The sequence below is a fragment of the Lygodium microphyllum genome, chromosome 4, assembly GCF_053477565.2.
Source record: "Lygodium microphyllum isolate KBCC chromosome 4, Lygodium_microphyllum_v1.1.10, whole genome shotgun sequence".
In the NCBI taxonomy this organism is placed as follows: domain Eukaryota; kingdom Viridiplantae; phylum Streptophyta; class Polypodiopsida; order Schizaeales; family Lygodiaceae; genus Lygodium; species Lygodium microphyllum.
Window position 1 is genome coordinate 13,915,021 of NC_141138.1, and position 25,899 is coordinate 13,940,919.

The 25,899-nt window shown below is 42.6% G+C and overlaps 1 protein-coding gene across 7 annotated transcripts in view; it reads left to right on the forward strand.

Moving 5' to 3' along the window:
* Positions 1–23,966, forward strand: part of SNI1 (negative regulator of systemic acquired resistance (SNI1)) — a 51,402-nt gene extending 27,436 nt beyond the window's left edge. For 2 of the 7 annotated variants that reach the window (XM_087675705.1, XM_087675704.1), the window contains 13 exons: positions 1,863–1,952; positions 2,054–2,131; positions 2,211–2,306; positions 4,574–4,681; positions 4,769–4,859; positions 5,035–5,087; positions 5,221–5,352; positions 5,432–5,505; positions 21,055–21,121; positions 21,246–21,311; positions 21,487–21,633; positions 21,711–21,811; positions 23,296–23,681. In XM_087675705.1, coding sequence (XP_087531831.1) covers positions 1,905–1,952; positions 2,054–2,131; positions 2,211–2,306; positions 4,574–4,681; positions 4,769–4,859; positions 5,035–5,087; positions 5,221–5,352; positions 5,432–5,505; positions 21,055–21,121; positions 21,246–21,311; positions 21,487–21,633; positions 21,711–21,811; positions 23,296–23,371 — 1,137 coding nt within the window. In that variant the 5' untranslated portion in view covers positions 1,863–1,904 and the 3' untranslated portion in view covers positions 23,372–23,681. Of the gene's footprint in view, positions 1–1,500; positions 1,731–1,858; positions 1,953–2,053; positions 2,132–2,210; positions 2,307–4,573; positions 4,682–4,768; positions 4,860–5,034; positions 5,088–5,220; positions 5,353–5,431; positions 5,506–21,054; positions 21,122–21,245; positions 21,312–21,486; positions 21,634–21,710; positions 21,812–23,295; positions 23,683–23,749 lie in introns of those variants that run through there. The other 5 variants (XR_015690510.1, XM_087675703.1, XM_087675706.1 and 2 more) reach the window with 5 other exon arrangements.
* The last annotated feature ends 1,933 nt before the right edge of the window (positions 23,967–25,899 follow it).

Sequence of the window (25,899 nt, forward strand, 5' to 3'; positions counted from 1 at the left end):
ATGTCGAACACCAGAGAAGAGACCACCAGCACCAGGAAAACAGCCTGGATAGAGGTCGCCAGCAGGAAAAGAGCCGCTTGGGGTGGAAGCGACCTGCAGAGCAGCAAAACGCAGCCTGTAGGGAGGTCGCCCAGCAGCAGGAGAGGCCGCCTGGTGGCAAACGCAGGGTTTCTGCGTCGCTGGATGACGTGGCAGCCTCTGCAGTCAGCGTGGGCAGAAAACGCAGGCTGTACAGCCTCCTGAAGCAGTCGCCTGGCTGTTGTGGATCTGTTGGTAGCAGCAGTAAGCTATTTCTCTCCTGAAGGTATGTCCTCCGTGCTCTCAATCAGGCGATGATACCATGTGAGAGTGCGCAACGGAAGAAGAACACGAACACAGAGGAGAGGAGAGAGAAAGCAGAGAATGAAGGAAGAAAGTTTGCACTGACTGAGATGAATGCTGAATACACTGAAAAGGACAGAACAGTCCCTGCACGCAGCCCGGAGCGTCAGTGAGGGAACCAGGACAGACTGGAAGCAGTGGCAGCACCAATGCCGGAGACGGAGACGGAGGGAGCAGTGCTGTACCTGCAGAGAACAATGCTGGACTGACTGGGGGGGCTGCTATAAATAGCCCCCAGGCCAGCAAACTGGCCGACCAGCCAAACTGGCCGACCTGGCCAGATTTGGCCGACCAGCCAGATCTGGCCGACTTTGGCCAGATCTGGCCGACTGCCCAGAAAATGGGCAGTCTGGACAAAAACAGCCCAGTTTGGGCTGGAACAAACCCAGGGTTGCATGCTGACTAGAGCAGCCACAAAAATGCACTGACAGAGCTCCTCTGTCTCCTGTCAGACTCTGACAAGAGCTCACAACCAGGAGATGACAGATTGAGACTGAAGAAGAGCAGGCTAACAGTTATAAAGAGCTAATCAAGGTATAATGCATTTTTAATCTCAACAATTTCCACCTTTAGCTAGCATGTTATGTAGATCCTTTCTTCTCTAGGTCTCCAGTGCATGCTCTATCATGTGTAAGTCACTCCTATTTCTCCTCTATCATGATAGTTGAAGCTGGTCAATGGCAAGGTGCATTTGATGGGTAATGAATGAATAAATTCTATGGCTGGAAAATGAACCTGTGTTTAGTGAAGTGGATAAAGTTGTGCTTTGGGGGGCCATTTCCATGTGTTGTGAAGGTTCTGAGCAGCTAGCAGTCTTAAGATGGTCTTATGTGATTTTGAGGAGTTTCGACGGGCCATAGGAGAGGAGGAAGATGGTCCATTAGAGTGAATGTGTAGAAAACAGGTAGAGACATGAGCATATCATGCCTTTGGCTACAATGGTATGCTAGCATCTAAAGGACTCAAGTGCTAGGCAAGGGTATATGTGGGGGTTCTTCCTGTCTAGGTGTTGAAGATAGTTAACTCTATAGAGAGAGCATTACAGATAGTCTGGGCTGCTACAAACTCAGCAGCTATGCTGCCACACGATATTGAAGGCTTGCTTGAATCATCCTGGATAGCATTATTATCTGGGGTGATTTGTTTATTTTTAAGCCATTGTCTCCAGAAGGCAGCTCTGTACATCAAGGTTGGTGTAGCAATAGTGTTAAACAGCCATATGGGATCCTGGAAGTGGGTGTATATTCTTTGTCCTGGTGTGTGCTGCATGAGGGATGGGGGCTGGCAGCGAAGGCCAGGAGGAGAAGATGAGGAGGGGGGCTGCTGGCAAGCTTGTGCCAAGGAAGCAGGTGAATCGTGAGCAATTCCCAGAAGCATATTTGTTTCCTCTGACAATGCTGCTTTTTCTGTTACTGCATATTGCGCACAGAGCTAATTGGAAAGAAAATTGCTTGACTAGTTTCTCCACCTGTTGTAGGAAGGTTCACGAGGCAATCTTTCGGATACTTGATGGGAATTTCTCTATGGTTCTGAACTTATCAAGCTATTCACTTTTGGTTGAGATATCAGAAGTAAGCTCTAAGTGCTTTATATCAAAAAGATGTTTCAAAATTGTTTCAGTATGGTAACATTCTTCCAAGTCTTTAAGGTTGGTTGAATGATTTCCCTGCAGCAATATCCACATGTCTTGGTAAGAGATTTGACAGATGAGGTTCATGGCTTGAGAAAGGAATTAATCCTCAACAAAAAGGTGGGATTTGATACTAAAGAGTGATACTGACTAGCCCAGTCTGGTCTGCTTAGTTTGACTTCTGTGTGAAAAAATGCAGATCTGGTCACCTTTTAAAGTCAGTTATGGTGTTGAAGACAAAATTAAATGTGGACTTTCCACATGGCACACACAGTCAACAGAGAGCGAGCTCAAGGTAAGTGCTTTGTTCCCTGATGAAAATGCTTGATTGAGCTATGTTACAGTATTTCTTGTGTGCAAATTTGAGCCTTTGAAATAAGAGACTGCATTAAAGAGAGTGCATTTTTTATTCGAGTATTTTGACATGTCAGAAAAATGCAGGTTTCATTATAGGCTTACATTTGATCAGAAAAATAGCTATTTGACCGAAGGATTCAAGTAAATTGACCAGGAGACAAAGATATTATCTGAATGTTCATGTCTTAAAAAATAAATTTAGACAAGCATATAGCATTCATGAAGTGATCAAGGTCAAAAGGAGTTGATGTATAAGTTGAAAGGGGTGATTTGCAAGTAATAAGGGTTCGATCATGAGCTTGAAATATTTTAAGGGTGATTTGCAAGTAACAAGGGTTCCATAATGAGCTCGAAATATTTTAAGCTTATAATAAGTCCTGGATGGAAACTAGGAATATGAACATGCAGAGAGGGTTGAAGGAAATGAGACAAGCAATAATATCAATTAACTATGGACTATGGGTCTTGGCCATGAAATCATTACTGAACCAAACACCTGAACTTGCATGTCCCTGAAAGATATTGTGGTTTGGTGTCATGTGATCTTTGACACCACTATCCATGATCCAGTTTACCGGATGGCACACAAGGGAGGACGAGATAGGCCTCTACTGGTTGTGGAGTGGGATAGTGGGAAGCTTGTAGATATGGACCAAGGATGTATGAGAGAGTGCAAAATGTACTTCAGGTTCAAAATCAAGTAGAGCTATAGCAGACTAGTTAGACAAGGCTTCGGGAGTCATGAAAGGAGCTGGCTGAGTGAGTTATACAAATACTGCATTATTGGCAGGTTCTTCACTGATAGTTGTAGACCTAGGGGGTTGGAAGGTTGGGGTGGTAAGATGCAGGATTATAACCCTTCCTGGGCCGCTAAGGGCAGCATTGCTGTCCCTTGGTGGGCTCGAGATCCAAATAGGATTGGGAGTGTGGGATTTGTCACCCTTTTGTTGTCTAGCCTGACACCACATTTGTTGCCAACAATTGACATCTGGCAGTATGTGTAAATCTGTTCCAGTAGGTTTAGTGGTGTTTGGGTTTTGGTGGCGTTCAAGGAAGAGCCTTTCTTGGGACTAGCCTTCCATTTGGGACAGTTATGTCCCTCCCTGACCAAAGAAGTGGGAACCAGTGCCCCTCTTGAGGAGACGGGGAAAAAGAAAATTTCTTGTAGGAGCTGATACTATAATTCATAGAAGGTATCAAGTTGGATGATGATTGACTTCAGGGGATTGTGTTTAGTCGTGGTCTTGATCAGCTTTTTTTGGTAAAAAATTATATGTATAGCGATAGCCAACTCTTAAGGCAGACATCATATGCTAGCTTACAATAGCCAAATACCACACATGCCATGTGTCGTCAGCTACTGGTTAGGTGGCACATAACACATGTCACATCAAATCATTTGAGTTCACTAACATGTGGTATCATACATTAATCTTCATGTGAGATGTGAGGGAGTCATCGTCATGGGTCTTCATACCAAAACCTTGGTGTATGATACATCATCACTTGTGTCATTGTAGCTGACCTCTTGAGGAGATGGGAAAAAAGAAGTTTTCTTGTAGGAGCTGATACTAAAACTCATTGAAGGTATCAAGTTGAATGATGATTGACTTCAGGGGATTGTGTTTAGTCATGGTCTTGATCAGCCTTTTTTGGTAAAAAAACTATAGGTATAGCGATAGCCAACTCTCAAGGCTGACATCATATGCTAGCTCACAGAAGACAAATACCACACATGCCATGCGTTCTTCAGCTACTTGCTAGGTGTCACATAACACATGTTTCATCAAATCATTCAAGTTCACTAGCATGTGTTATTGATGATAGCCATACATTAATCTTCATGTGAGATGGAAGTGATTCATTGTCATGGGTCTTCATACCAAAACCTTTATGTATGATACATCATTGTTTGTGTCATTGTAGCTGGCCCCACATACATCACACTGTACTTTGCATATGCAATAACTACATATTGAGGGTTATGGTTTTGATTAACTGTAGGGTTAGGGTCAGGGTTAGGATTTTTGGATTGATGTCCGACTTAAGATATCTCTTTCAGCAGTCTGGTTTGAGGTGCTTTAGATTCTTAATGAAAAGTAGATGCTTGAATGGCCTCTGATGCTTCATGGTGGATTGAGTGAAGTTATAGCAACGTCTAAGGCTTTGCAACCCGACTAATTGTTTTATTCATCTTCTTTGCAGGAGTTCACTTCTGTGTTGCAAGCAATCCAATCAAATATTGGTTCAGAATTTTGGGATGTTAAGCCAAAAGGGTCACTCCAGCAAATTCCAGAATTTACCAATGAAAAGGTAAAGTCATTCATTCCTCAGTTTATGGTTTTCTTGAATGTAGCAATGTTGTGTATTGTATATGCATGCTTTTGGAAATGGTTGCAGCTGCCTCAGACCATTGGTCTCCTGCTGAAATTCAAATATCTCTTCAGCCTGCTTGAGTGTGACTTCAGATGTCGACTAGAAGTATTTAAATGTGAGTTCTAAAAGTTCGTAGGAATAATGAAAGTGAAAAGTATTTCTTTTTGTGTGGGAGCACATTTTCACTTTTACTTTCATGATGCGGGTTTTCACTTCTTCCATTATTTTAAAATATACAAAAGAGAAAAAATGTCTGAATTGAGTGATGTCTGTTTTCTTACATATGAAAGCTGATCAGAAGAGGGAAACTCTTTCAAACTCTTTCTTATTCCAGCATTTCAAGGTTTGAGTATTTTTCACTTTTACTTCAATCTTCCAGTTATTTTCACAGTTTGGTCTCCTAGTATTGGGTTTTTAGTTTGATGCTGTGGATCAACATTGTATGTAAACAATTAATGCTCATGCGTTCTTTGTAGGCATCAAACCAGAAAAAAGAACTGGCCAAACAAGTGTTGCATCTGATTGCAGCTTGTGGTCTCTATAGAGAGGGAACCAGCACCTTGGATCTGAATGATTTATGTTTATCTTTGGAGCGCCTGCTAGAAATGGTGAGCTTTCTTGGTCTAGCTCATCCAAGTTTTCACTCTAATTACTTTTACTGGGCAATCAGACTGATATCTTTATCAGTGTATAGAACTTGACGTGGAAAGGGCTAGTTGGGTACATGCAAGCCCAAGGAAAGGGAAACATGACCTTTCAAGGTATGAAAATGCCTGAAGCTTGCTGGCTATGTTGAAATGATCAGTACTGAGTTCATGATGGAAGTTGGTGATGTGTGTTTATGTGTTTCAAGCTCGGTGGCATACCTTTAGGCAAGTTTTCTGCTTGTGTAGAGCTCAACTAATGTGTTAGATAACTTGTATTTGCTAGCTAACAAAACCCAATGTAAGTGTCAGTGACAGGCAGGGGACAAAAGCTCTGAGTCTGGGAGGGTTTCTGATTTTTTTTGATGTGTTGGGAGGCTTGAAAGAGTCTTGCTGGGGTATGGATGACTATATAGCTGGACACAGATATTATTATGCTCATTTTGGAATTTCCTAAAGGGTTGTGGCAGCACTTAGATGCATTGCAGTCTTTCTGTGCTGACAGACATTACAGTGGACCTTATGAAGACCGGTGTGCATACATCCAGTATCAAGTGCTGTGCAGTAAGCCACGGTTGTTAACATGCTTGACATGCCAATGCTCTTATATGGTTCACCTTTTTTGGTGGCCTGTTCTCTGCTACACGAGGAAGAAAGATGGGCCCAAGAGGATTTCTATCATGGATGACAATCATTGGAGTGAGCTTGTTATGATGATAGCAGAAGAGTCCTTGCAATTTGCAAATTATTGTTGGAACAGAAATGGGTGCTGCACCAACAAGCTTTGTACCAGTTGGTGACATTCTTGTAAAGAATATGGGAGCTCCTTAGAGAAAGGCATCCCTGTCTGGGCATCTATTTCTTCCAGACAGCTAGTAGCAGAGGGGGACATGTGATAATAGTGGACCACTGAGACCCACTTCTTGGTTTTGCTGCATGCTCTTGCACCTGCCTGGTGCTCACCTCTGCCTTGCGTCCATTAGCACTGACACTGCCCACCTTCCTGTCTGCCACCTTCTTTCTTCCTATCCACTCACCTCCTGCTCACTTTTTACTTCTGGGCAGCTCATTACAACTCTGCCCTTCACTGCTTCCAGTCCACTGCCTCCCTCTTGCTCAATGAATCCAGCCTGTCTGCCTCAGCTGTGCCCCTATCTGTAGTCCCCTCCCCCCTTTCCTCCTTGGTTCTTTCTTTAGTCCTACAGCCTGCTTATAACCCTCTTTCTCCCCCTCCTGTGCCTCTCGAGCCTCCCCTTTTGCCCCCTTAATTTCTCTACCTCAGCTCCTTATTCCTTATTCTTTAATCCTCTGTCTCCCCTCCTGCAATTCCCCTCTCTCTACCCAGAAGCAATATCTCTCCTCTCTTCTCTCCCACACTTCCCATTCTCCAGCGTTTGGCCCCCTCTTCCTGTCAGAGTGCAGCGATGCGGAAGCGTGGGACCAAGACTGAGAGAGAGTGAACATGGAGAGAAGAGGGAGAGAGAGAAGGAGACAGTGAAACACAGAAAATCTGCAGTGTAGAATGCTGTATAGGAATGTAGAAATATACATGGGTGCAGAGAGAATACTTGTATGTCTCCGCCTTGAGGACCTCGATCTCCGTCAGCCTGCGTGCTGTCTGTTACCAGCAGGCTGTCTTTGTCAGATACAAGTGATCACAATGTGCTGGAGGACTGCTATAAATAGCAGAAAAGAAAAGGACAAAAATGACCAGGTCGGCTCTGGTCAGCCGCATTAAATGCAGCCGACTGACATAAATCTGTCCGACTGCACAGCCTGAACTGTCTGACTGTGCAGGCTTCTGCCACGTGGCACCTGCGCTGATTGCTGACGTGGCAATGACGTGTCCTGCCTGCTGCACTGTCCAGGAAATGACATCTCTAACACCCCCTATCAGATTCTGGACAGGTCAAAAGACTGAGGGATGTGGCATGTCTCCGAAGAAGAGCATGGGGAAGCGCCTCCGTAAACAAATTTGCAAGATTATCCTCTGTCTTGCAATACTCCTCATCAATGGTCCCATCTAGAAGCTTCTCCCAAATGAAGTGGTACTGGATCTTAATGTGCTTCGTCCAGGTACGGAATACAGGATTCCTTACCAAGGCAATGCAACTTTCATTGTTGCACCGCAAAAGAGTAGGATGAGTTTGGGGCAGCCAAGCTCCTCCAACAATCTCCGAAGCCACACAACCTCACATGTAGTGGAAGACACAGCCCGATACTCCGCCTCAGTAGAAGAAAGGGTTATTGTGGGTTGCTTCTTGCTACTCCATGAGATAACACCTGAACCAAAGGTAAAACAATAGCCTGTAGTAGACCGTTGGTGGTCCATATCGCTAGCCCAATCCGAGTCTCTCCAACCTGCAAGAACAAGATCTGAAACATCTGTACCTACGGCATAAGAAATCCCTAAGTTAGAGGTCCCCCACAAATACCGAAGAATCCGTAGGGCAGCTTGCCAATGCACCTGTTTGGGTTCACTCATGAACCCCGCCAAAAGACCCATAGCAAAACAAAGATCAACACGAGTGTTGAGTAGCCAAATTAAGGAGCCAATTAGTTGACGGTAGCTGAAAGCATCCGTCAAGGGAGAAGCTGAGTGTGAAGTGGCCTTCTAGTTTGGATCCATATGAGTAGAAATGGTCCGATAAGTCTCCATCTTAAATGTCACAAAGAGCTCCTGAATGTATCTCTGTTGAGAGATGAAAATCCCCCTCTGAGACTGATAAATCTCTTAACCCAAGAAGAAATGAAGAAGCCCCAAGTCCGTCATCTTGAACGTGTGATGTAAAGCTGTCTTTGTCTCTTGGACTTTCTGTGCATGGTTACCTGTAAGAATCAAATCATCAACATACAACACAAACAACACACGACCAGCCTCGGAAGTGTGTACATAAAGTTGCTGATCGGCCTTGGAGTGCTGATATCCCGACTTTGACTGAAGGAACGAGTTAATCTTCTCGTTCCATGCACGCAGAGCCTGCTTTAGGCCATACAAGGCTTTCTTCAACTTGTATACTTTCTCATTTGAGGATCCAAAGCCAGGAGGCTACTCTACATAAATCTCCTTCTTCAAGTTACCATTGAGAAAGATCGACTTCACATCCAACTGATAGACAGGCCCTCTTCTATGGCCAACCAAGGCAAGAATAACTGGAATAGTCACCATACGAACAGTGGGAGCAAAAGTATCATGAAAGTCAATGCCTGGGCATTGAGCAAAACATTTAGCAACAATGCAAGCCTTGTGCTTGTTCAAAGAACCATCGCTAAGGTACTTGGTCTTGAAGATCCACTTGATGCCAATCACCTTCTTGTGAGAGAGACGAGGCACAAGGCACCAAGTACCATTCCTCTCAATAGTCTCCAACTCGGCTTCCATAACTTTTTGCTAATGGTCAGACTGCAAAGTTGCCTTCACGAAAGTGGGCTCTCGATCTTGCATAACACGGGTCATCAAACAATAGTTAGAGCAAACAAGCTCTGTAGAATTTGTTTGGTTCCTCCGTGACCTTTGCGGTCCATCCTGCAGTTCCCACTCCTCAGGGACCCCCTCGATCCTTGAATCTTGGAGCGTGTCACGGGCCCAATGAGGAGGCCGGATCTCTTGTTGCTCTACATCTGTTGAAGATTCGGGTACATCCATTGGCGGAAGCTCCACTGGGGTGGCCGGTGGAGAGGAAGACTCTGAATCCGAAGAAGAATATCCATCAAGAGGCTCTGGCTCCAAAGGAATTGTCTCGGGAGCCCAACTCTCCTCTAGATCTCCAAGAACGGGGTGCTCCTCACTCCCCTCTGCGGTTGAAACTTCCACGAACCGCACATCTCGGCTCGTGTAGACATTTCGCTTTTTGACGGAATCAAATAAACGATAACCTTGGGACTGAGAGCTGTAACCAACAAAAACCTGTCGTCGGGAAACTGCCTCAAACTTGTCATGCTGCGTCTTCGGGATGTGCACATAAGCGTCACACCCAAAGATCTTGAAATAAGAGACATTAGGCTTAGTCCCAAAGTAAGCCTCAAAAGGCGCTGTCAACAGCCAAAGTGGGAGATCGATTGAGGATGTGAACTGCCATAGCCATTGCCTCGGCCCACAGAAATTGAGATGTCTGTTGGTGCTCCATCATGGTGCACGCCATCTCGATCTCTTGAGGAGTGTTGGTGTTAGCAAACTCCTGGTGAATGCCCCTATTTGCACAAAAACGAGCAAACTCATTAGACACAAATTCACCACCCTTGTCTGATCGCAAGGTCTTCATTCTTTGACCAGATTGGTTCTCCTTGAAGAGAAGCCAATCCTTGAAGTGGGAAAAAGCCTCTGACTTCAGCGTCAAGAAGTAGGCTCATGTCATCCTGCTGTAGTCATCTACGATCAACATGAAGTACAAGCTCCCCTTGAGGGACTAGGTCATCATCGAGCCACAAAGATCCGTTGATACAAGCTCCATAGGGGAAGTAGACCGTCTCGAAGCTTTGTTGGGAATCACATCCTGATGCAGTTTCCCATGAATGCAGGAGACACATGGCTGTTGGCTCACCACTATGTCCAGTAAACCTCGAACAAAGGATCCTCGCGACGCCTTCCGAAGGTACTCATAGTTCAGGTGGCCAAACTGAGCATGCCATAGCTCAGGCTGTGAGTGAGAGGTAAGAAGAAGAGAGATAAGGGCTATAGAAGACTTCAATTTGTAAATGTCGTTCTCCTCATACCCTGAAGAGAGAACCTTCCTCGATCCACGATCAAAAACTCGAACAGCATCATTGTCAAACTCCACCAAGAGGCCAAGAGAACAAATCTTATGAACTGAAAGCAAACGATACCGTAAACCTGGCACATGCAACACCTCGGAAGTGTGGGTACCACCACGTCCATCTGGAATCAGCTGCATCTCACCTCGTGCAGTAATAGACACAGAACTGTCTCCAATTGTTGAGCTCAGAGGTGGCACGAGGATCGAGATACGCAGTGCTTGATAGGAGCAGAGAGAGAGAGAGAGAGAGAGAGAGAGAGAGTGCAGAGTAGAGAGAGAGTGAGCTCGACTTGTGGGTACAATGATGAGTATACCTCTTTAGGTTTTTAGATATATATATATATATATATATATATATATATGAAAGTACAATGTGCTAAGGGTGTGTTCACACCTGTGCAGAGCTCAGAGGTGGCGTGAGGATCGAGGCACGCAGTGCTTGATAGTAGTAGAGAGAGAGAGAGAGTGCAAAGTAGAGAGAGAGTGAGCTCGACTTGTGGGTACAATGACGAGTCTACCTCTTTAGGTTTTTAGATAGATATATATATGAAAGTACAATGTGCTAAGGGTGTCGTAGTTGCATTCGTACTTCCGTACGGTTCATACCTGCATCATTTTATACAAAAAAACAGGCTATTTTTGGCCTCTGAAGACTAGGCGATACAATATCTTCCAACTCCTAAGCCTTATGTTTATTTTTATAATTCCAAGTCTCTCTTACACACACACACACTTTCTCTCTCCCAACTTCCAAGATGAGTATGCAATTCCAAGAGCATCCCTTCCCCCCTCCTCTCTCTCTCTCTCTCTCTCCTTTCAAACTGCCAAGCCTCTCTCTCTCTCTCTCTCTCGCGTCTCACACACACACACTTAAGAATGAAGAGCCTGTTTGTCCATCCACCCTAAACTTTACTTTGTTCTTTGATGTATTACATATATACTTCCATCTGTCTTTTAGTAGCGCATTGCGTATGTTGTGCATGAGGTTTTTCCTTGTTATCCTCATGTATTCATCCTATTAACTCAAGTGACATTGCTATTTTAGCTCTAAACATGTGTTCTATTATCTATAATCCAAAATAACCAAGTTTTTGTTTTTTTTTCATACTAATATCGTACCGTGTCTTATAAAATCATAAGGTACCAATTAGTACCTTATTTTATCGTACCGTACCGAATCGTACCTTTCATACCTGGCAACCTTGGATTGTGTTCACACCCGTGCACATATAAAAGAGCACGATGGTCCTTTATTTCCAACAACCTCCCACCTAAAGGCAATGTGCCTTAAGAGGAGAAAAGAATCAAGTAAGTCTAGGCATGTACAAAGTTGAAATACATATATCTATCCAACTCCCATCATCTGTCAGCAATGAGCAAACGGCTTTGTTGCAAGACCCTTCGTGAGAAGGTTTGCAAGATTATGCACTTAGACAAGCTCAATGCTCTTGTTGTCAAGTACATCTCCAATGAAGTGGTACTTCACCTGTATATGCTTCATCTTTGTATGAATGACCGGATTTCGTGCTAGCATAGCACTTTGACTATCACAATGGAGAACAGGTAACTCTGTAATGCCAAGCTCTCCCACTAGTCGTGAAAGCCATTAAGCCTCCTTGCATGGCTCAGTGGCAGTCACATACTCTGCCTCTGTAGTGGACAATGCAACACACTTTTGTAGCATGGAGATCCAAGAGACTGCTCCTCCTATGAAGGTAAACACATACCTAGAAGTGGACTTCCTGCAATCCGTATGACCAGCATAGTCTGCATCCGTAAAGCCAACAACAGATGCCTTCTGCTTTCCAAAACAAATGCACAACTCCTTTGTGCCTTTGAGGTATCTCATAATACCTTTCACTGCTTCCCAATGCTTTTTACGAGGGTTTGCCATGTATTTGCTAACCATTTCCACTGCAAAGGCAATGTCAGGATGTGTAGCAACCATAGCATACATCAAACTGCCAACAGCTGAAGTATGTGGTATCTTGGCCATTTTAGCCTTCTCATCATTAGATGTAGGGCTGTCCTCTGCAATGAGTTTCACATATGGAGGCAATGGAACCCCAATTATTTCCCCCCCCTCCATATTGAAACCTTGCAAAACCTTGGAGATATACTCTTGCTGTGATAGATAGAGTAATTCTTTTGACCTATCTCTGAGTATTCGCATGCCAAGAATGTGATATGCATCACCAAGATCCTTCATGTCGAAGCTGCCATGAAGACTTTGCTTCAGTGAGTCCAAGGCATGAGTATCCCTGCTAGCAATCAGCATGTCATCAACATACAGAACCAAGATAATCAGGGTGCCATCTGTTGCCTTCTTGGTGTATAAGTAGTGATCCACTTGACTTCTATGGAAACCTTGAGACTGCATACATGTATCAAACTTATGATACGATTCTCTTGGTGCTTGTTTCAGTACAAACTCCTTTGGAGTTTACATACCATCTTCTCTTTTCCTTTTTCCACAAACCCGTCAGGCTGCTGCAATATGTCTTCATACAGATCACCATGTAAGAATGCAGTCTTTTACATCCATCTGTATGAGCTCTATATCTTCAGCTGCAACCAAGCCCAAAATGATTCTCAATGTAGTCATTTTGACTACAGGAGAGAAGATCTCATCAAAGTCAATTCCATGTTCTTGCTTGTACCCCTTCACAACTAATCTTGCTTTGTACTTTGGTCAGGAATCAGAAGTGACCTTCATCTTGTAAACCCATTTGCATGGAAGTGTTTTCTGCCCTTTAGACAACAGTACGAAGTCATTTCTGACAACATGGCTTTATACCATTTCTTGCTGTCATGTCTGTCCATTGCTTCCTTGAAGCAAGATGGTTCACCATAGTCTGTCAACATGATATAATCAGCCAGATTTTTTGCACCAGGAATGCATCTATCAGGTTGTCTAGTAGCCCTAGATGATCTCCTAACCCAATGATCATTGTTTGCTGACTGTTGGGCATTTTCAGCTTGCTGTCCTGGCATTTCAGCCTGCAAATCAGCATTAACAGCTTGTTGTCTTGGCTGTTCCTGCACATGTAGTGGCTCATTATCATGGGCAATAGCTGGCTGATCATTTCCAGCATTATTTTCTGCATTTACAGGTTCATTTACAGCAGGTATTTGCTGCCATACAACAAGCACATTTTGCTGTCCAAAAGGTAGTTCTTCCCGGAATACAACCCTACAGACCTCCTCAGTCTTTTCGGGCTGTTTATGCATGCGATCTTCCCGGAAGATAACATTATTGTTGCGTACTACTTTCCTTTTTTCAGGATCCCATAATCTACATCCCATTTCAACCCTCGTCACCATATCCTAGGAAAATGCATTTACAAGACTTTGGCTCAAGTTTGCTGCATTTTTCTTTACGAATGTGCACAAAAGCCTCGCAGCCAAACACTTTCAAGTGAGCATATGAAGGTGGCTTGCACAATCACGCTTATTGGGGAACTCCCCTCCCTCCTAAAGACCTGTTTGGTGATTGATTAATCAAGTGTATGGCTGTCATAACAGCCTCTGTCCAAAGACCATGGGATAATGCAGCATGAGATAGCATTGTATGGACCTTATCCTGTATGGTAGGATTCATATGCTCTGCAATGCCATTTTGGGGTGGATTATGGGGGTGGTGAGCTCCCTCTTTATCCCTTTGCTGTCACAAAATGCCTGAAAGGTCGCGGACACATATTCCCCACCACTGTTAGAGCGAAGACACTTAAGTGTCTTATCGGTTTGATTTTCAACCAGTGCCAATAAATTTTTAAACTTGTTAAGCACTTCATCCTTGCTACGAATAAAATAAATCCATACCTTCCGTGTAGTATCATCGACAAAGGTGACAAAATATTTCTTTTCCTCTAAAAATAATCCTGGTATTTGACATTCATCGGAATGTACTAACTCGAGAGGAGAAGATTTCAGCGAAAGAGACTTTTTATGAGATGTTTGTGCATGTTTACCATAAACACAATGATCACGATGCTCAAAATCACCATAACGAAGACTAGGCAAGTAACCCAAACGAGAGAGTACTTTCATTCCAGTTTGACTCATGTGTCCCAACCAGCCATGCCACAAAGAAACACTTGGCTACTCGGTCACGGCAACAACATGATCACTCACACTAGATACATGGAGAGGATACAAGGTATCACTTTTACAACCTCTAGCGATCACTCTAGATCCCTTACAGATCTTCCATTTTCCATCACCTAAGGTGGTATGAAATCCATCGTCATCTAGCTGCCCTGTGCTAATCAAGCTCTTCTTGAGCTGAGGTACATGCCATACATACTGAAGTGTGAAGATAGAACCATGCTGAAACTGCAACTGCACACTGCCAATACCTGCAATGTCACATGCATAGTTGTCTCCAAGATGGACAACACCATGTCGACCCCATGTATAGGCAGAGAACCACTCACGATGAGGGGTGATATGAAAGGAAGCACCTGAATCGAGAATCCAAGTATGCATGTCATCATCTGTATCTGCAAGTAAAGCATGTACACCAAAGTGTGAAGAGACAAAGAGTACGTCATTCCCATTGTCACTTTCATGAGTGACTACATTCACCTCTTCAATTTTGACACTGCTCTTCTTAGGTTGACTCTCTTTCTTCTCTTCCTTGCTATCATCTGCCTTCTTGCCCTTTCCTTTCTCTTTCTTCCATTTGTAGTAGTCACGCTTAAATTGACCCTTCTTGCCATAATGATGGCATTCAACATCTTTGCCACGTGATTTACTGCATCGCTTGCTATCAGATTTGCCTTTCTGCTGTGATCTGCCTCTAGTATGCAAAGCACTGAAAGACTTACTGGATGCATTGTTCTGCCAATTCATTTCTTCCATGAGTAGAGCACTCTCTACATCAGCATACAAAAGAATCACATTAGAATTGCTCATAGGAGTCCTGAATGTATCCCAACTCTCTGGCAAAGTGCAAAGCAAGAACGTAGCCTTAAATTCATCATCAATCAAGAACTTTAAGGCAACCAGCTGGTTGAAAATGGAGTTAAACTCACTCAAGTGAGTAGACATTGCTGTACCCTCTTTCATACGCAAATCCAAAAGCTTTTTCAGCCAATACACTTTACTTGCGGCATTCTTCTGTGCATACAGTTCTTCCAGTCAAGTCCAAATAGCATATGCAGAATCCAAACCTTCAATGTTAAACAGCAAGGCATCAAAAATCGATAGCTCAATGGTTGAGCGTGCAAGCTCATTTAACTTATCCCAATCTTCCTGTTCCATGTCTGCGGGCTTTGCCTTGGTCTTAATTGGCTTTGCCTGCTTCTTCTGCAACAGGATATTGTAGCACTGTTTTTACCAGACTGCAAAGTTATGTGCTCCTTCAAGCTTCTTAATGTGCATGAAATTACTGTTGTCACTGCTTCCAACCATGATTTTCAGCTCAAATGTGACCAAAAAATTCAGCAAATGCAAGCCCAAACTGTCACACAAGTGACTAAGGTATAAACAAGTACCAACCAGCAAACGTAGAAGCAGAAATTTCAGATCTGTAAGTAAATTTTCAGAAGCACCAAACCATGTGCTACAGCACTCCACAACTGATTACAGCTGTTCCAAGGGCAAATACATCACATTACATGAGAAGTCCCAAGTTTTAATGTGCAATTTCTGTTGTACGTGTACCCATGGGTATAAAATTTGACATGCATGGTCAAAAGCCCCAAAATTTTTGTGCTCAAAGCATCAACCATACATTTGTATTGTCTTTGACATGCATAGAACAAGCCAATTTTGCCAAAATAGAGCAATTTCAGCAAAACCCCCAAATTTTTCCAAGTGCTAGGTGTCCAAATTGCATGGAATTAAACCCGCATGTATATAAAATGACCAAATGGCGCACAAAGTTTTCCCAAATAGCGAAAGCCCCAATTTGCATGGGGTCCAATGTGCATCAATATCGAGAAAAATGGTAAATTTCAGCCCAATTTTGCATGTACATGAAAAACCCCAAATGTCGGAGGCAAAATGTCACAGATTTCTACAATTTCTGAGACAAATTGTCTTGTCCTGCATCACAATTTCCAAATCCGAAAAAAGCCCCAAATTTCGTTCCAAGATTGCACAAATCTACACTTTGTGTGTTATGTGCGTAAACCTTAGTTAGAGGGAGGAGTTTCAAAAAAATTTTGAAGGAAAAAAATGTTGGATGATGGGTCCGCTGACCTGTCAGGGCTGACAGCGCCCGTTCGTGCCATGCGGGTCCCATCAGCTGCTGCATTTGTCATCAGCTGCTGCGTTGGCCGTCGCTAATTGGTCTCGTCGTCAGTGCGTGCTGTCGGAGTCATGTCGTCTGCCACACACATCACGCAATCCTGTTGCGCCCGCGTCATGCAGCTACACGTTGCTTGCCGCCTGTGTGCTGTCACCCGCTGGACATACCTGCTTGTCGATTGGTCGTCTGTAGCCCGTCAAATTTGCCAACCGCTGCCTGCCAGTGACTCCAGCTCGCACCTGCCTGCCCGCAACCCTGCAACACTTCCTCCTCACTAGCGACACCTCTCTTGCACCTACCGAATACTAACGATTGATGCCAACTTCGGAAAGCGTGTACGACCTGCGAGCTCTGATACCAGTTTGTTGAGCTCAGAGGTGGCACGAGGATCGAGACACACAGTGCTTGATAGTAGCAGAGAGTGCAGAGTAGAGAGAGTGTGAGCTCGACTTGTGGGTACAATGACGAGTGTACCTCTTTAGGTTTATATATATATATATATATATATGAAAGTACAATATGCTAAGGGTGTGTTCACACCCCTGTTTATATAAAAGAGCACAATGGCCCTTTATTCCCATCACCAATGAGAATTTGCCTATGCGAAGGTCGCAAATGGGCAACACCAACAGGAGGAGTCATGTGCCATGAGGCACCACTGTCCACGATCCACTCTTGAGCATGGGGAGCTGTTATTGTAGCATCAGAAGTCTTTAGTGTAGGGTCCTCAATGACCGCTAAGTGTAGGAAAGCAACTAATGAGGGTGCAACCACCGCTTTAGAATCCTTCGGGTCCTTCTTCTTGGTGTCCTTTTTGTCCTTGTCGGGGCAATCCTTCTTCCAATGATCGGTCTTACCACAAATATGACAGGTTGATTTCTTCTCCTTGTCCTTCTTGGATTTGTTGTCCTTCTTTTTCTTCTTTTGGTCCTTCCCCTTCTTTTGAGAGGCTTGACCAACCAATGTCTCCGATTTGGAAGCATTCTGTCCCTTCAGTTGTTCCTCTTGGTCCAAGACCATAGGAGCCAACTCTTCTCATCGAAGAGTCGACTCCCGCCTTGAAGCAATAAGAGGGGAATAAAAAGTACCGAATCGTGGCAGTAACCGGGCCAATAACGTGATTGCTATGTCTTTGGAGGAAATAGGCTTCCCGCATTTTGAACCTACATCTGAAGTTGCCGAAGCTTGTTGATGTGTTCCCAAAGCAAATAAGACTTATTCATGGACAAGGTCGGCATTTGCACCTCCAAAGAAACCCTCTTCATTAGGGTCATCCGGTTATACATTTGGTCGAGCTCTAGCCACATCTCTTGAGCCACCGTCAAGTGCTCGATGTGAGCTATCACAACTGTAGTACAAGACAGAAAAAGAAAAGAACGAATCTTGGCATTAGTTTGTCCCAATGAGACTGGGCCTTGGTCAACTCCACACGACCATTGGAAGAGAGTTTGGACTCATCTCTCACCGAGGGCCAGTTAATCTCCTCCATCACAAGCTCCACCAAATCATAACACTCCAGGATGGCCAACATCATCACTCGCCAGATGCTGTAATTGTCACCATAGAGCTTTTGATTAGATGGAAGGGCTAGTAGAACAGACATCTTCTGGTCCATGATCGCCTGGAACTCGAAGTCAGTCTCTGTAGACATTTTCACCTGCAATGTTTGCACAAATGCAAAAGCAGCCTCCTCTGATTGTGAAGACGCAGCTTGCTAGGGCTCTTTCCTCTGCTTCCCGAACCTTCTTCAGCCGTCGGAGGCGATGAAAAGGTAGAATCTATAATGGAAGGCCTAAAATGCAGCCTTCCTCCCCTTCAAACAGCAACAACCTGCAGCAAACACTAGTTGGACTCCTTTCCCACACGCCCACGCTCGCTTCAGCCTTGATCCGATGCACAGCCCTCCCTCTCACCCTCGAATGCTGGAGACGCAGCCTTGTGTCACGCTGAAATCTTCTCTTCAGGTAGGTTCTTCACTCAATCAATCCGTCTTCACCGCTCTGATACCATGTCAGAGTGTAGTGATGCAGAAGCGTGGGACCAAGACTGAGAGAGAGTGAACACGGAGAGAAGAGAGAGAGAGAGGAGACAGTTTTACGAAAAAAAAAAGAGAGAGGAGACAGTGAAACATAGAAAATCTGCAGTGTAGAATGCTGTGTAGGAATTGCGAAATATACACGGGTGTAGAGAGAATATCTATGTATGTCTCCCCCTTGAGGACCACAATCTCCGACAGCCCGTGTGGTGTCTGTCACCAGCAGGCTGTCTCTGTCAGATACAAGTGATCACAATGTGCTGGAGGACTGCTATAAATAGCAGAAAAGAAAAGGCCAAAAATGACCAGGTCGGCTGCAGCCGACTGACATAAATCTGTCTGATTGCACAGTCTGAATTGTCTGGACTGCAGGCCACGTGGCACCTGTGCTGACTCCTGGCGTGGCAATGACGTGTCCTACCTGCTGCACTGCCCAGGGAATGACATCTCTTTGTTGATGGCACCTTGTGGAAGCGATCATTTGACAAACCCTCTAGTGGAAAGTTAGCTTAGGTAGTAGCCTTTAATTGCCCTATGCTCACAGGATTAATCACACCGTGTGTAGATGGAGACAGCTGTACAACCAGGAGTGGCACTGTTTTTGACAGCGAGCTACTAAATTTGCAATGCCGGGCTGTTAAGTGGTCAATGTTATGAAGTGATGTAACAGAAAGCTGCGCCCTGAGTCAAGGAACAAATCCCTGGAAGAAAGCTAGTTAAGATCTTGCTTGAATGGAGAGATCCAGGAGCTCCAACAGAGTAGGGTGCTGGCTGGCTATGGCAGGCAAGAGAGGTAGAGTGAAGATGGAGTGAGAGATGAAGTCGTCTTGTGTAGCTGAGCCGACCAGGGATTGTGAGGAGCTGGAGGAGCAGTGAGCTAAGCTGAACCATGCTCACCATGGCTTTGATACCATGTTGAGAAACACGGATCTTGAGCAAGGTTAGCTCTGAAGGTTGGAAGTTAGTGACAAGAAGCATAATGATATGGACTGGATACATTGACTATTACTCAAGTGAATTAGGTTCCAAGATAGATTAGCTTGGACTCATAAACACAATCTTGAGTAGACATGGACAAGATTGAAAGTACAAAGTACAATGGCATTCTTATTCAAATGATTGTCAAGTATATTCTTTTATAGTTGTAAGATGGTACCACTTTCCTCCAATGTGCCTATGGGATAAAGGCAACTCTTCCTAGATTGAGTTGCATGTTCCTTGCGTAGGTGTTCCATAGAAAGAGGCACATAGTGGTGTGATTGCATATTTCTCAACACAAAGTTAAGTCCACCCAACAGGATGAGGGCGATCTCTAGGACAGCATCTGGTTATCTCCCAGGAGGTGGGACTCCAGTGCAGCCCACCACAACCTTACAGCTTACTTTAGGAAGACTCGTGTGCATACATCCAGTTTCACGTCCAATTTCAAGAGCTGTGCAGCATGCTGGTATGGATGGGATGGGACTGGGACAGGAAACTAGAAAATGGCTGTTCCATGTCTCTAAGGAGTGTGGTAGTGGGCATCTGGGTTGGCTTTGGCAGAGCTTTGATAACATACGTGAGACGTTGCATTGCTGAGGAGACTTGGAGATGCATTTGCAATTTGACACAGCTAAGGATTCCTCACATGGTTTGGTGTTGTAGAGGGCCACACTGGCTTTTTTATTGGCCCTTATACTACAGATTCTTCCTTGAGAGCAGCCAGCTTGGGTGCTTATATTTTTTCATGTAGTTCAATTCGTACTCTGTTGTTTACCCTAGTGATGATCATTGCGGAGGGGATTGGACCAAAAATTTCTTTGAAAAATAAAGCACTCTTAAGTATGCCTTTGATCTCATTGGGCGGATGATTGTACGAGATTTGGATTGGCTAATTTCAGCCTATCAGCATTATTTGCACAATTTCTCAGCCTGTTTACAGGCAGGTCTTCATGGCACATGTGCCATTATGTACTGGTTTATATCTTCATCTTTCTCCTCATGTTCATTGTGTTTCTGACTTGTATCTTTCATTGTTCTGTAACTCTGTCTATCTCAGCAGTTTGTTGTCTAATTTTGGTTTTCATTGTGTAAGAGTGATCAAGGGTTGGGGTGTTGATACTAGATTAAGGGCCAATTTTCACATCTTGGACTATCCCCTTAGAAGGAGATAAGCTTTCTATGGCCTTGGGCTTAAATCAAGCTCCGAGTGCATGTAGTGCCCATCCTTGTTTGAAAACGTATTTGTGCACAATGCTTATCCACTTGCCCCACAAAATCAATATTCACTGGCTTGGATTCCCCTTGGACATCAGGTCAGCCCATAAGCATCCCATATGGGCATTGGCTCTTGAACTTGCATGGTGGCTAGCCACACTTAGTTATCGAGATGTCATTAAATGATTAAATGTTGCTAGTCACTAACCTTAATTAACTTCACTATTTTACTAGAAGTTTATCATTGATTGTACGAGGTCAATTGCTCCCTTGGAAGCTATCTAATCTGCAATGGTAATACTTTATTGATGGTTCAGTTCAAGGGTCTGTGGATTGCAATGTAGTCAACTGCTTCGCTTTTGTGATCAATCTTGTTTCATCCTCTTAACAATGCTTACTAGTTGACTTGCTACATTCTTCTCCAGCCAATCAATGTTGGAGGTAATTGGTGACATTTTAAGTGGGGCAAATAAGTATGAGGCCTTTTTGCAGGTACCAAAAGGCATTAATATTAAAGTTAAAGTATTAGCTAGTTGACTTTCTGTCATCTATGAAGTTGACTTTCTGTAATCTATGACATGGGACTAACAAGAGACTCCTCATTTCAATCTACAAGGCAATGACAGACTCTGATCTGAAACTGAAGATTATCTTCCACAACTTTCTGAAACACCTACCAATGGTTTCCTTTCTAACTTTTCATGTTCTTTTTCTGAGACTTTTTGAAGACTTGTTCATGTGTGTTCATCAAATTACAAAGAAGTTGAACATATTTGAAGCCTTGTCGAAAACGTCAAGCATTATGCGAGTTCGTTATTTGTTTCTGATATGTTGAGACTTTGCATGAACTGGTGTAGCCAATGAAGAGAGATATGATTGATAATCCAAACAAGTGGACAGTTCATGAGCTGCTCAATTATTTCAGTAATCTTGCTGATGTGAAGAGAATTTATAAAGTCATTGACACACAAATACTTCAGATCTTTCTTGCAAATGCTTTTAAGGTAAGAAGTGATCTTGAATGCTGTGTTGTGTTCATGTGGAAATATTAACATAAAGTGAACTCTATTGTTGTTCACAGGTTGGCTTGAAGCAAGCAGCATCAGATGGGATTACTCCTGCTGCCCTTGAGCTTTGCAAGTCTCTAAGAACTGCTTTTGTAAATCTTAGAGCTGTTTTCAGGTACTTGGCCCTGTGTGCGTAGCATGTACTTTTTTTTTTCCCTGAATCGTTTTTCCTTCTCCATTAAACACAGATGTATCAGTAAATAACATCAGCAGCCCAAGGCTATTCAATGAATCTTGAAATGAGAGGTACTACAGAGAGAGGCCATCAACCCCTGTGTGGGTAGTGTGTACTTCTTTTCTTCTTGAATCGTTTTTCCTTTTCCATTAAACAGAGATGTATCAGTAAATAACATCAGCCAACTAGCCCAAGGCTACTCAATGAATTGTGAAATGAGAGGTGCTATAGAGAGAGCCTATCAAGTAATCACCTGTACTTGAAAACGGGTAGCATGTAGATCGTGCAGATGATGGCCATCATGCATGCCATTAAAAAGGGCAAAGCATTGCGCTCGTAGATTCAGGAGTTGTCTCCCATATGGTGGAACATCTGCTGTATCCTGTGAGGTCCTGGTGAGGCCTCTGCCTCCTGTAAGTCCATCTCCTCATGGGCTCTGAAATGTCAAAAGGGTCTTGCTGGCCGGCAGTGTGGGCATTGGAATCCTTAGCAAGTAGTATGCCCTCCCAGAGAACTCCATTATCTCTGCATAGACTGGCAGGCATCTCCTGTGGTCCTTGCAGCTTGTGTGTCCTGGTGAGGTCATCTTCCAAGTGTGTTGTCTTCCTTTCAGAGCTTCCCTCTTGATTATTGCAGCTTCACGGCCAGTTGTGTTAGGACATTTCACACTCATGGGTGTCTTTCCGTTGTGATACTTGCCCACATGACATGTGTCCATGAATGGTCAATCATGAGCACACAGATATGGTGTGTTACCAAGTGGGAATCTGCCTCTGAACTTGTCAACCGAGAGTGTAATGCTTTAACTTCCCTTCTTTTGTTCTCCTGTTTTGATCATTGTTCTCAACCCTCCATCTTTCTTGACCACAACCCATTTCAGCTACGTCTTCTCCTTGAGCTTCTCTTCAGCTTTCTTAATGTCATCTAGGTTGGCTTGCACATTTTGTAGGATTCCCCTCCCTTTTATGCTGCTGCTGTTTCTCTTTGTTGACTTGACAATCTTGATATCTTGCCCTTGTAAGTGGATGAAAGATTCTGGAGATCAGTTCTTAGATCTTTTGATGTTGTTACTCGTATTTGATTCCTTTGCAGCAAGCTTCTCTGTAAGGCTGGGTGGGAGAGAGTGCCTTTGTCTTATTAACATGAAGTTTTCTCTTATTTGAAGAAAAGGAAAAGAAAAAAGAATGCACTAATAAGGGGGAGTGTGTGCACATGCGTGAATGTCTTTTCATAATTGATAGTTCAGTTGCATTTATCTCTGTCTGTGTAGTGTCTTTCGATGTAAATCAAAGAACCTCTCAATGGAGCTCTCTTCAATTTCTGTTTAAAATCAAATAAAAAAGCAATGGTTTTACAAAGGTAACTTGGATATCAATATAGTAAACTCTTCATGACTCTAATCTTGACATGTTTTCTTTCTTCAGTGATTTGGGTGAAATCCGTGTCTGTGCAAGGCAAGCTCTTATAATTGCAGAACAGTTTATCAGGTTTGATGACTGAATCACCTAATCAGATGCTGGATTCACTTGATCAAAGGCCATGCAACACTTGCTAGCTGAGTACTTTACACATTTGTTTATTACGAGTCTGTTTCTTAGAGCTAATCATATAAGTTGGGTTGTCACATGTTGTATGATGACAAAAGCAAAGTTAAAAATACAAGTTCTGTGAAAACAAGTGTGATCTGGTGCGTTGGAACTAAGACTAAATTATAGATCACAAATCACCATGCCACCGTACCATTGTAAGTACTTTTCTTACAGAAATAAATCTCTCTCTCTCTCTCTCCACTTTTGCATAAATAAACCCTCCTTCCCTCCCTCCCTATACGTGTTTTACTTATGTGTTGTTTGAATACCTTTCTCCTCTTGATGGCAGTATGCTTAATGGGAGGGACAGCTTTCTTATCCCTATTTTTGACACAAAAGTGTGTGAGAGGCAAGTGGTTTACATTGATGTGGATAGCTTCACTTCGTAGGAATGAAGGTTTAAAACCTCATCTCATCGTAGAATTTGACCATTGCTTGTTTAGAATCGCAGGCCTTGTTTTGTTCCACATGATTTAATATTTGATCTTTAATGCAACATCGTTGTTCATCATGCAAGCAATTTTTTATTTTGCTACTTTCCCTTTATATTGCAAACACATTTGAGACAAAAGAGTAACAATTTTTTTCATAACTTGAGGAAATATTGTATCAAGTTAGTTGTTCTAGTATTGGTCACTCTACCCTACTCACGTATGCACTAATGTGCCTTTTAGATTTATAAATCTTTTTTATTCACAAAATAGAAATTAACATAATAAACTAATATTTAATGTAAGTGCATTGCACTATTGTATCTCATATTGAAGATGATGCTCAAGTATATATATCTCATATCCATTCACTACTCTTGCATAACCTAGTGTATATGTACTACTTCAATGGCCAAAGATTAGATTTTTCATTTCATTCATGGTAAGAGGTTGAGTTTGAGATTTTGAGGTTGCGAGAAAGTGAGTAATATGACAAGATGCTCTTTTTCATATTTTTATTTTTTTCTCATTGTTGTCATACCTAGTGGTGGGTTTGATCAAGAATTATTTTTGAGCCTTAAGCTTTTAGACTACAATATGAGAATGTAAGTTGGTGAATTCACTACATCGTGAAGCTTGTCTTGTATTTTTGCTCTCTTAGGTTGAAGAGAATCATGTCTGATAGAATGGACTATCAAGAAGAAAATATGAAAGATTATAATTGAAGTGAGTTTTAGCTTGTTAAAAAAATAGAAGTTTGATCAATGTTTAGTCTCTTGTGTGATTAGCTTAACAATGTTGATGCAAATGAATACACCCTTATATAGTAAAATAAGATTTGGTCTCAAGTGTTTGAGCAACATTTTGAGCTACAAATATACATAATAGAAATCTCTATGGAGCAAAAACAAGGTTGAATGCCATGGACAATGAAAATATTCATTGGGATGAATGCAAAAGAAAATGATAAATAAGTATTATTATCAATAAAGTAAAGGATATGGTTTTTCAATATTGGGTTATGAACATTAGTCTCTTTGAAATAAAAGATAATAGAAAGTGCATTAGAAGAAAATTATACATAAAATATCTCATTCACAATCATGAAATGTCTCAATTAAGTTTTGAGTGTGTTATTAATTGAAATTTTCAAGTGATTGGATATATATTTTTGATTGATTGTGTATTTTATTGCGTTTTCATTACTAATGTAGTAGTCATGATCTTCATAAGAGTAATCTTATCTTCTTAAAGTAAAAAAGATTGAGTTATTGGTAGTAAGTAGAATGCATGTATTCATGTTTGGGAATCAAGAAGTGTATATATATTATTATGCTTATAAGAAACCACGTGTATGTTTTTGATTGGTTATCCAAGAAAGTATAAGCAAACATCATCTAGACCAAATAGAATGACATTTAATCTTGGTATTCAATATCATTACCAAATATTTATTTAGTATATCTACTAGGTAGGTGATTGCGACATAACTAATGTCTTGGTTCATAACATACATTGACTCTTGGGATTGGAAGTACTTGTTCTATCTTGGAACTAGGTGATTTTTAGGTGAGAAACTAACTTAGCTTGTGTTTCATCGATCTATATGAATGAGGCTTGACTAAGTAGCTCGCATCAAGCCAGATTACCAAGTCCTTATCTAGTTACCAAGTACATTTTCAAGTGCTGAATTAGCTAATGAGCTAGGGTTATAGTTAAGAACTGCTTGGTGATTCGATGAGTTCACTTGCAAATTAATACCTAGCTTGGTGGCTACAATTCTTAGTGTGCAATTAATTAGTTTTTTTAGATAATTCTTGATTGAGCATAACTAGCTAGCCATAATTCCAAGTGTGAAGCTAGCTAGGTAGCCATTTGTTAGTTTTGATGAATAACTAGCTATCTAGGTATATTTAGGATGCCTAGACTATATAGGTAGTTAGTTTGTGGTTTTTGGGTTGAGAACTATTTAGGTTAGTAGTCAAAGGATGCCAATGTCAGGGGATGC